Here is an 11,765-nt window from a genome sequence, read left to right on the forward strand (position 1 = left end):
TCGAGCTTTTCCTACAACACCAACCAGCTTTTCATCAAGTTGTATGATAAACGTTATTATTTCAGTTTCCCTGTTGTGAATATTCCATTTCTGGATAGCAATATTCCTGCATCTCCAACCTATGGCATTTGCATGTCACAGTTGATTCGATGTTCCCATTATAACGATTTTCGTGCGAAAAGTCGTCAACTGACTGACAAACTCGTTACAAAAGGGTTCAAAAGATGAAGGTTGATGAAAATTATGGGAAGTTTTATGGTCGCTATAGTGATCTCATTCTTTTTCTTGGTGTGACATTAAGCTGGACCTATTTGATGTGCGTTGGTTTTCTTGTTGGTTTCGTTGTTGTTTACCTTGTTCTCACTTGAGAACGTAATATTACTTACTTGGAGTAACCAAAGTTACATGGCGGATGTCCTCGATAAAGCAGAATACGCTTACTCTTCCGGGACACCTATTGTTAATCTCCTGGTACTTTTTCAGGAGTCTCCGTTTATTTATTCATATTTTCCTAGTTATGACTTATGAATTATAATTATGTTGCCATGTTGGTCTGTTCTTAATGTGTTTTAAGTTTATTTGCCATACGGTGTTCTTCTGATTTCAGTACCATTCCCTAATTGCCAAGAGAGAAAGTAAAGACCACTAATTTAAGACGGCTGTTTTAACTAAGCCTGTCCGTTCGATGCTACCACGCCTGCCATCACGGGTGAATTCAAAGATAAAGGAAGAACAGAACTCGGCAAAGCATTGGTTTGATTTACTACGACTTCGTATGATTTTTGGTTTCCTTTGCTTTGATCAGGCGTGTGAACAGGTTTATTAAACTAAATGACACCGTACTATCAAGTGATCTCTACCTCGTAAAATATGAACATGGCAGATTCATATTCAAGTTGTAGTATTCCTCATACTTTCCATCCGTCCATGGTAAACAACCCGAACCCAAACGAGACGAATCCTGAGTTTGTAAAGAGTTCTGATGACATTGAAAAATGTACGGCATGCCATAAAATACTATGGGACCCCTTTCAGTTACCCTGCGGTCATCATGTGTGTCCTGTCGGCTTAGATCGTGTACTTGAAGAAGGGCGTTGCTTGGTGATGGATTGCAAACTTCCATGTAGTTCAAATCAGGTAGAATGGAAGAAAGTGCATAGGGTGGGGTGTTATGTCAGAGAGAGAGAGAGAGAGAGAGAGAGAGAGAGAGAGAGAGAGAGAGAGAGAGAGAGAGAGAGAGAGAGAGAGAGAGAGAGAGAGAGAGAGAGAGAGAGAGAGAGAGAGAGAGAGAGAGAGAGAGAGAGAGAGAGAGAGAGAGAGAGAGAGAGAGAGAGAGAGAGACAGACAGACAGACAGACAGACAGACAGACAGACAGACAGACAGACAGGCAGGCAGGCAGGCAGGCAGGCAGACAGACAGACAGACAGACAGACAGACAGACAGAGAGATAGAGAGGATGGTTAGTACTCCGCTTTTGAACTAAAATGCATAAAGCAAAATCAAATAATTTTGAAAAGAAAAGTTTTCTCGACGATAAACGTAAAATTCAGAAATATGAAGTTAAGAAGAAATAAATTACTTAAATTGAAAACATACATGTTCAGGCTTTAAAACGTTCAGCCCTGCCTCTAAAATAGTCCGTCTACATTACAGATATTTGCAGATGCATGCAAACGAAGAGAAATTGGAAGTTTAGAAGTGAGATGCGGATATCAGGCTTGCAAGAAAATAATAAAGTGGAAAGAGCTTGAGGTTTGTTTCGCAAAAAGTGCATTAAATCACATGATGTGATATTTGGCCGATAAGTATAGTTGATATACATCATAAATGTTTGGAAAAAAACGTTTTAACGCTGAGATCAACATTTTTATTTTGGATAAAAATATATATATATTAATTTTCTTGTCGTAATCATATCTAAGGCAATGATGAAACTTCCGTGATGACAACCAATTATTGTTTCACTTTCCGTTGATTAATATTTTCAGCTGGTAAATTATTTGCTTGGTTACAGAAACACATGGAGTCATGCGAATACAGAGAAGTGACTTGTGATAAATGCTGTGAATTGGTCAAGATGTATAACATGGAAAAGCACCTTGATGAAGATTGTGTTCAGAGGATTCTTCACTGCCCAGAGGGATGTGGATATTCCACATCTGCCATCAACATGTCGGTAGGTCGACACTCATCAGAACAAATGTACTATATACTTTGTCAATACAATTTCTACCATAAAAGAAATATTTTGTGACAAAATTTATTCAGCCTGTTTTCTGTCAAGCAATACGGTTTATCAGGTGAGGTGAAAACGATGACGAAACAAACTTTCCAGATCTCTGGAAACAAAAGGTAAAGAATGCATAGTCAGTGTCTTAAAATATCAGCTATATTTTGGCGTGGGTGAAGAAAAACAAAGGTGGCGAGCCTTTGGAGAGCAACTTTCGTCTTTTTGCCCCGAGTATATAGTTTATATTTAAGACACTGACCGTGTGTTCTGTTTATCCTGTAACAATAATTGAAAATTCAGACAATCGAAACTTCAGCAGTTGGTTAAGTCTGTTCAATGTCTGTTTACCTGTTGAACTTATGCTGAATTGTACCTTTTGACGCACGTCACAATTACTCCGATGGATGAAAAAGGCAATTAAACTTGTTTGTTATAACAAAGAAAATCCCTTATGTAAACAGTTAATCATATTTTCAAACGAACTGTCCAAGTAAATCAGCAAGTACTTCTGTAGAATTAATATAGCTTTTTCCCGTCACTACCGAATGCAACAAATAAATGTGATAGGTGTATTCAAACCATGGCAGCGCAGTTGCAGGAAAAGGGCTATTATTTGAGTAAGCCAATCACCATTATTGCCTTATTATAATATCGTTAAACAGCCTTTTCATTTCCATTCAGCAAAGTCAATTGCAATTAGGTAATGCAAATGCGTTAGTAACCATCTATTTTAAGCTATCAATTATTAACACACAGCTTATATTTTCATTTTTGACAAAGGAACACCTATCGGATGAATGTCCAAATGTCATTCTAAGCTGTCCAAACGAATGCGGAATGACACAAGCGTCCCGAGAGCAGGTGAGCAAACGAAAAAGTAAAATAAAGTTCTGTTGAGATTAATAGCAACGTACCAACTAATAGACCTTAATATACATTTGAGCAAAGGACACATTACTTAATTTCTGCGGAAAATCCATACTACAAAAGTATCTTGAAATGTCAGAATTCTTCAATGTAAGGTATCAAAGATTACAAGTGAAATACGACAATACTTAGTAAGCTAACTATCATTGAACATTGTTTGCTTTAAATAAACATATGTCATTATTCCAGTAGTGTCAAACTATACCAGACGTGATTATATAGCCCACCAGAAGGTCAAAGTTCACGTTTCCATCAGGTTTGATCTGTATTTCTCGTGTGTTTGATTATATTATAACAATGAGCTGTTAAATCAAACAGTGAATACGGTCGTCAACAAACATTCCTTTTATCAAGATAAAGAACCCGATACAACAATGCATGTCTTTTGTCAGACCTTTTGTCAGACCTTTTGTCAGAACAACACGCTCGCATTACATCCATGTAAATTTGTATCAAGAGACCGTCACGAATTCCTCTTATTTCGCAATTTTTTCAAAACCCTTGAAACAATACGATGTTATTATCTATGCTCCAAACATAATTCAATATCTTAAACTAGAAAAAAAAATTATGCAATGTTATATAATCATTTACCATCTCTTTTCACATTAATTTTTGTTTAAGCCGATTTATTTCTACTGGAAAGAGAATATTGGCATATTTCATTTACATTTTCTATTTCGATGAAGAAGACACTTTCTTTTTCGAAAATCTGGCTTCATTATTCAAATACTATTCAGGAGTTAATCGACTATCATATTGAATGATGATTCCGAAAACGTTTCTTTTTTTCTAAAATAACATTTAACATTTATAAGGTTTGAAATTTTTAAAACCCTGAACACAATTTGTTTCCTCATTATACCTGTTCCGTTTTAGAGACAGATTGTTATGGCAGACTGTATGCACTATACATGATGTCTATTCATACACAGCATTATTTATTTCCCAGCAGCGTTTGTTAACCTTTGTATCTATACGTGTCCATTTCGATAGAGACAATCGAAATATGTTGACTAAAAAAAGAAAAGAGGCTACTTTCATAAGAGAGTTCATAGCAATGAGCAAAAATGAGAGTGATTACTTTCGTAAGTTAGTTACTTGCAATGAATACAACATACAAGATAACACTCATATTGGAGTTATTGAAAAAGACCAAAACTTTACTGATTTATTTGCAGTTAAGAAATCATGTCACTGAATGCCCATTAAGAAGAGTTGCATGTCGATTCAAAGATGTCGGATGCCCATTTGAGGTATTATAAGCATGATTACAAAGCATTACTTGATTATAGTGATATATTTATGCGATACGGATACACATTTAACGAAATACTATTGAATTAATATGTTATATAAGAATATGTCGTTGATATCTGAGGCCCTGAAATACAAAGGTGATTTTAAACCATTCAAGAAATAGTGGATAACAATGTTGAAATATATTTCAATCAGTTAAAAATAAACAAGAATAGTATACCAAAAAACAAAACAAAACAATAACAAAAAAAAAAACAAAAAAAAAAAAAAAAAAAAACAAAACAAAAAACTAAGACAAAAAAACAAACAATATATATATATATATATATATATATAAAAGATAAATAAATAGAAATAAATAAATAAAAATGAAAGAGAGTAAAGATTTTGTATTAACCTTTTCTTTGTATTAAAATATATAATTCATTACAGGGTCTGAACGATGACATTCACAAACATTCGGAAGACGCCGTACCCTATCATTTGGAACTGATCGCCTTACGTGAAGAAGCAGTCGAAAATGTCACGAGGAGTCACATTGATGACATGAAGGTACATGATACCGTCAACCTCCATATACTAAGAGTAACACTTCATACTGAGTTTTCGAAATCAAAACCTGCCGAAAAGATCTAAAGATAAATACCTATCACGAATACCTGAGGACCAAAATTTGTAAAATTCAGTCTACCAGTTCCCAGGTTTAGAGAAGAAACGGTAAGAACTCATTAAAAATAATTTGTACTTAATCTCATCTATATATATCTCCTTTATGAATTGCAATGCTAGTAGGCAAATAAACCAGCTTTGCAATGAAATTCTGTTCTTGTTGTTAATTAACACTAAATGCAAATCAGATCCCAATACTAGTACATTTATGTAAAGTAATAATTTGTACATGTGATGGAACGGACTAAAACATCGGATTATATATATGCGTACAGTTAACGATTGAACAAATACTGAGACAAGGGCAGGAGGTGAAGAAGATAAAAGATGAAAATGAAAAACTGAAGAAAGATTGCCAGATTAACAGGAAATCAATACAGGACTTGAAGGTATGTTTGATCTACAAGAGAGCAGAACACACCCTAAATACCATATACATTTACAGCGCTACATTTCTGTACTACGCTATTGTCTTGTTTACAGTGCCTTGATATTGTTTCTTTATTAATATGTAACTTGATGCAGAATATGTAATATTGCATAAAACTCATTTACAAAATTTAAGTATCAAAGATCGTATCTGTATCTTAAAACAGTCGTTTTAAGAGATATTTCGGCTATGTATATAGTTGATATACATCATAAATGTTTGCAAAAACGTTTCCATGGCATCATGAATGTTTATTCATTTCTTTACAATTTCGTTAAATATTGCTATATGTACATGTGTATTTGTGTTAATGAGTGTCAAAGATGTCAAGCTAGGAATATGACTTTCTGGAGTCGCAACAAGCCTTCTTTTTATACTGTAGATGAAAAGAAATCTATACATTTAATCGGTTTCCTGCAGTTAAAGATTGATGTTTTTTTTCAATATAGGTTTATTTGTTAATATCCTAACATTTTCAATGTATTACCTGTCTTCCAATTACTGATACATTTCTTATCACATGGTGATATATTTGGGACGGGCGTTTTGGGTTGAAGAGAAACACATAAAAATGGTACCATGAAAGCAAGATAACCGCTATAATTTGTGTTAAATATATCCTACATATATAGTTGTAGTAAAAACTCGTGTCCTTCATCCAAATAATAATATACTTTATCTTTTTCACATCAATGGCGAGACAGATTGTTTCAACATATACTTATTACTCTTATGGACCTAGATGTAAGCGCGCGGGTAGGAAAAACTGAATGCCGGGAAAAGCCACATGGTCGGGCAAGTGACTCCCTTAGCTTTCCACGCCCCTTAATCGAACCCAGAAAACTATGTGAGAGCAATTGCATTACCACTACGTCACCCGACCACCTAAATCAGTTACAACATTGAAACTATGAATATTAAAATTTGAACAAGGATATATTTCAAAATTGAATATTTCGCTTTCAAATGTTTTCATTATTGTTCTAAAGTTCTGTTTTAAATTCCTTCTAATTGAAAACCATTTCATTTTTCGATTATGTACCCTTTTGACATGATGCAACACTGCACATTGTTCAATGCAGAAAGTGCTGGTGACGCAAGGAGAAAAAGTTATCGTCAACGAAAGGCATCTTCAGGAAAAGGCCAGTACAGATGGAGCAGAAAAGATCAAAAGTGAACTTTCAGCTGTTAAAGATATGATAGATGGGACTAAACAGAGACTAGAGACCGTGGAGAGAGCGACAGGATCCGTTGGCCAGAACAGAGGTGAGATTTTAAGGCTATATTTCAGATCTAAACTATCATTCTGCTTGTTGGATGGCGCGCCGAGTTAATGAATTCGCCCTTTTTAGTTCGGGTTTTACGATCGGACTTGAAAGTTATAGGATCTATCCGATTATGTGGATATTACCCGGAATTCTGGTGTCCCCTTCCGGTAAGTTTTTCCAGATTGATTCATTACGGGACTACAAAATGCGTTGATATAAACCGTCATACAATGCAGTAAAATACATGTTTCGTAACCAGTAAAAACAAACCAGGTTTACTTGGTCCACTGTGACAGACATGTAAAGATAATAATGATACCGTTATTAAATGGTTGAAAATAGACCATTTTGGATTATGAGAGAACTATCTTGCAAGATCATTGGAGTAGTAATAATAAGCAATGTGACAAAAATATAAGCTTTGTTTCAGTAAATGCATGACATAAGGATTTTGGTTAGTTTTGACTTCCAAAATGATAATTTACATTACTTAGGTTTACTTTTCTTTCCCTTTTTTTTCTTCGACAGAACAGTTTTTGTTAGAATCATCGACAATTTTGATTTTACCGATTTGTCGATGCAGTGATAAGGGATCATATCGATGTGTATTTGATTTATTCTTTGAAATACATATTTTTATAATACGTCTCATCACCTATTTTGTGATTAAGTCATTAACTTTGCGATCAGACGAAATCTTGATATCAAAGATTAGCTTTGCATTTCGTTGTAGACGGTAACGCAGTGGAGCGCGCTGAAAAGCAAGTCCGACTAATGGACGTAAGAGTTTGCGAAATAGATTTACGATTGCAGCTCTTTGAGACCATAAACTACAATGGTGTCCTCATGTGGAAGATCCGAGACTACAGACGTCGGAAAATGGAGGCAGTGAATGGTAGGACACTGTCGTTGTACAGTCAACCGTTCTATACCAGTCAGTATGGTTACAAACTTTGCGGGCGGGTGTACCTGAATGGCGACGGAACAGGTAAAGGTGCATATCTATCGTTCTTCGTAGTAGTTATGAAGGGGGATTTTGATGCCCTTCTACCGTGGCCATTCATGTTACCTGTCACCTTCATGCTTCTGGATCAAAATGGTACGGGTCTACACGAGCGTGAATCGTTCACGCCAAACCCTACCAGTAACAGTTTCCATAAGCCAACGACAGAGATGAATGTCGCGTGCGGCGTACCACGCTTCGTATCTCACACAAAGCTAGAAAGCGATACATACCTGAAGGAAGATATCGTATTCTTAAGGATAGTCGTGGATTGTACCAATGCAAATTACCAATATTAAAGTAACCCGGTCTTACTAGAGATATTAATCCATAAATACATTAATCCCAACTAGATGAACTTCACAGTCTCGCACCATAACATGTCCTATTGATTCTGACTACCTAACACAGAATATATACTCGATATTTTAAATTGAAGTATAACATACCACTTGCTATAGCTTCTCTCAAAAGTCATACTAACCTAACATAACGTAACCACGCCTTCCCAAACTATTATCATTGCCAAGACGTTTAAATTGATTTTTTAGAAAACAAAATTGAAAATTTGACGTTTCGTTCTTCAGATATCAATTGTCAACATTGTAATATTGGACAGGGTTTTGGGACCAGGACCGAGACCGGGCACGGTGTACGCCAGTGATCGGCATCAAAAAAGTAAAAAAGGCGGTGGTTGGGGAAAATGTTATTTCTACAGTGTACGAAAAACAACAATATCAAAGGGATTATGTGTAGACACGGTCATGAGTACTGTATAACGCTACAAGCTTAGTTTTTTGCAATTTCTGCACAGTTATTGAGGTATCCGTTAGAGACGAGATCGGTTTTCAACCAGACGGTGAGATGTCTACATCATCATTTTCTACATATATTTCCGATTTTGTCATGTCATAACCTACTCAATACTAAGCCATTATCGTTCATCCAACACTCATTGGAAAGGTCTACCTTGAATATTTTCAAGCATGTATTTTTTTTAATTGCTCAGTATTCCCTTCTCGAGAGTTGCAACCTTTGTCACTATAATACATATATGGACCATGGGTTGGGAATTCGTGTCAAATCCCTTGGGACAGATATACAAAACTGATATTGCCTTCTCTAGCCTATTCAGACCCTTTCGTTCGAATCTTTAGGTTAAGACAATACTATAATACCAGGAACCGTCTTCTAAAAATATTGCATATCAAGACTTTATATACACGTCCCATTCCATAAAAGGGGGTGCAGGTCGCGTCCTCATGTCGCGAGAAGGGTGACATGTGTCTTCGATGTGACTAGACCTGGCATTAGAAAGAGTCACAGAGATGAAAATGTACCTGACTATAATCTATCTGCCTAATAACGTAGGTCCAACACCAAGAATACAACACAAGTAACCTTGATCAGAGTTGTCATATTAACTATATCGAAGTTGTTATTTTTACTGAGTTAAAATGACAAACATTTATTTATATTTCCGTCGTTAAAGTTTATAAAGACGTATTGCACTGCAACAAAATGCCATATATGCATCTATAGAGAGAGAGAGAGAGAGAGAGAGAGAGAGAGAGAGAGAGAGAGAGAGAGAGAGAGAGAGAGAGAGAGAGAGAGAGAGAGAGAGAGAGAGAGAGAGAGAGAGAGAGAGAGAGAGAGAGAGAGAGAGAGAGAGAGAGAGAGAGAGAGAGAGAGAGAGAGAGAGAGAGAGAGAGAGAGAGAGAGAGAGAGAGAGAGAGAGAGAGAGAGAGAGAGAGAGAGAGAGAGAGAGAGAGGCGTATTTATCATCATATATGATTTTTTATATATTTGCACTTCACACATTTATCATTTTAAAATAACATTCCAATATCGCAATATATATAAATATATATAACAATTTATAATAGATAAGATACACTGGACATATCGTGAGTTATGCTGATGGGACAGCATATGAGAAAAAACAAACAACCTTACAACAATTTCTTGTTTTTAAAATTTCTACTTAAAAACAAATTAAATGTCAAAATATGAAAAAAGAAATATTTTCGAATGTAACTAGAAAATATACAAATTCAGAAATAAAGTGACGTTTGTGCTGAAATAGTTTAATAAAACTGATACGCATGAGTATGATGAAGAACAAAACAGCTGGAGAGAATTTGTGGAATATCTCGAAGATTCGGAAGTAGGGAAGTAATAGTATGACTTTAAATAAAGTTGGGAATGATATTTTACATAAACTAAACCATTTAAATTAATTAAAGCATGGAAAATAAATCAGTTCCAGATAGGATATCATATGCATTTTTTGTCTTTAAATCACTGAAAACGAAATACATTTACAGGTATAAGCGAAATATATCTGCATTCTTTGTTGACTCTGCCGAAAGAAAGATTTTACTAGCCGTCCCTCATTGATAAACTTCAAGTTTCTTACTAAAAACGTTTACTAATTGCCCTCTTCTGATCATTTCAGTTTTTTCTCAACCTTTTAAAAAACTGTTTGTATATATTGAGTTCCTAAATCTATTCACTTCGAGGAAATTCTGATCAAACTTTTAATACTAAGAAAGTATTATCTGCACAAATACGGGGCAATGGGGTCGCCTTGGCGATAGCCGTGTTTGACCTGAATGAAAACTGAGAGGGCACCCATATGGGCCTTTCTGTGGTCAGTAAGTAATAAGCCCATTTTTTGGAGAGGGACCTTTTAAGGCGAGCTGCATAGTATATTTGAAACATAGGATCTTGTGAGTGAGTCCATAAAGAACACAGGCGAGTGGAAAGAGGGGGAGGGAGGAGAGGGGGAGTGATGTGTAAAATAAAAAATACTTGTTGTGTGTGCGTTTTTGCTTTTTTCAAAATTCTTTCAAACATGATGACAAAGTGATAGTGTAGTTTTGTGTGTTCTGGTGTGTATCAGTTTTCTGAATTTACATTGCAATAGTTTACAATGATAAAATACGCCATACTGACAATCGATCACTTGGATGTCTGTTAAGTAAGTATTCAGTTTTAAGACTTTAGCCTTATTATGATGAAGCTCTTAGTTACTATATACATTGTAGTCTATTTCTACATTGACTATATTTACAAAAGGACCATTTCAGTTGACCAAACTTGAAAAATATCTTGATCAATGTGTCAAAATTTATAATTTTTAGCATTGATTTATGATATTAATTTTACAAAGTGTGTGTAATTCATATGCTATATTTCATTTCCTATTTTGAATAAAGAGTTAATGCCATTCACTGTTATTCTATTCATCTCTCTAAATATTGTTTCTAAATGCCTTATAAATTACATTCTAGAATGACTCATTTACTCTTAGAAAGTCTACAGGACAAAACACCTCGTTCTTTGATCTTAAAGCTATCGCGGAATGATGCAAAGTGAAATCTAACAAATAAAATGGAAAGACACCAAGTGCAATTTTCAAAGAATTGTGTTTGGTTTCTGCTATTAATAAGCATACAGTTTTGAGTTTTCCTTTAAACAATATTTCTGATTCACTTTACCATCGTCAATAAGGCTATGTTTTATTCAAATGTTACTACAGACAAACACAAAAACGTACTGGACAAAATAAATTTCTTATGTGTTATAAATTAAAGAGGTTAACTGTGAATCTGCAACATGCGCTGTTCTGTTGTGGTCTTGAAAAGTCGCAAGGTTAAAAAAATTCAGGAGGTTTTATGCCTGAGAATATTTTGAATATATTTGAAGTTCTCTGTAATATGACGTCATGAAATTAGTGTTAGAAATATACCAATATATAACAAAAATACATGTAATAAGAGAGAACCATAAAGAAATCATTATTTGTTGATCAATGATATTAATTAATACCATAATGCTACTATCACATTCTGTATAAACAACAAATCGTACAAAGCTAATTGTATAACGATATGCTTTTCGTACATAATTTAACCATGAATCGACTGTATAAAGTAATCTCTGTTAAGTACATATCACGTTTCCTTTCCGTG

At 34.9% G+C, this 11,765-nt stretch overlaps 1 protein-coding gene across 1 annotated transcript; it reads left to right on the top strand.

Moving 5' to 3' along the window:
• Positions 1-876: 876 nt before the first annotated feature.
• On the top strand, positions 877-8,087 carry LOC132547363 (TNF receptor-associated factor 3-like). The gene is made up of 9 exons (XM_060211124.1): positions 877-1,137; positions 1,655-1,753; positions 2,016-2,177; positions 3,012-3,092; positions 4,340-4,414; positions 4,851-4,970; positions 5,363-5,476; positions 6,600-6,788; positions 7,521-8,087. The coding sequence occupies exons 1-9, from the start codon at positions 877-879 to the stop codon at positions 8,085-8,087; spliced, it is 1,668 nt and encodes a 555-aa protein (XP_060067107.1).
• The last annotated feature ends 3,678 nt before the right edge of the window (positions 8,088-11,765 follow it).

The sequence above is a fragment of the Ylistrum balloti genome, unplaced genomic scaffold, assembly GCF_031769215.1.
Source record: "Ylistrum balloti isolate Yb309-2 unplaced genomic scaffold, AGI_CSIRO_Ybal_v1 Utg369950, whole genome shotgun sequence".
NCBI classification, from domain to species: Eukaryota; Metazoa; Mollusca; class Bivalvia; order Pectinida; family Pectinidae; genus Ylistrum; species Ylistrum balloti.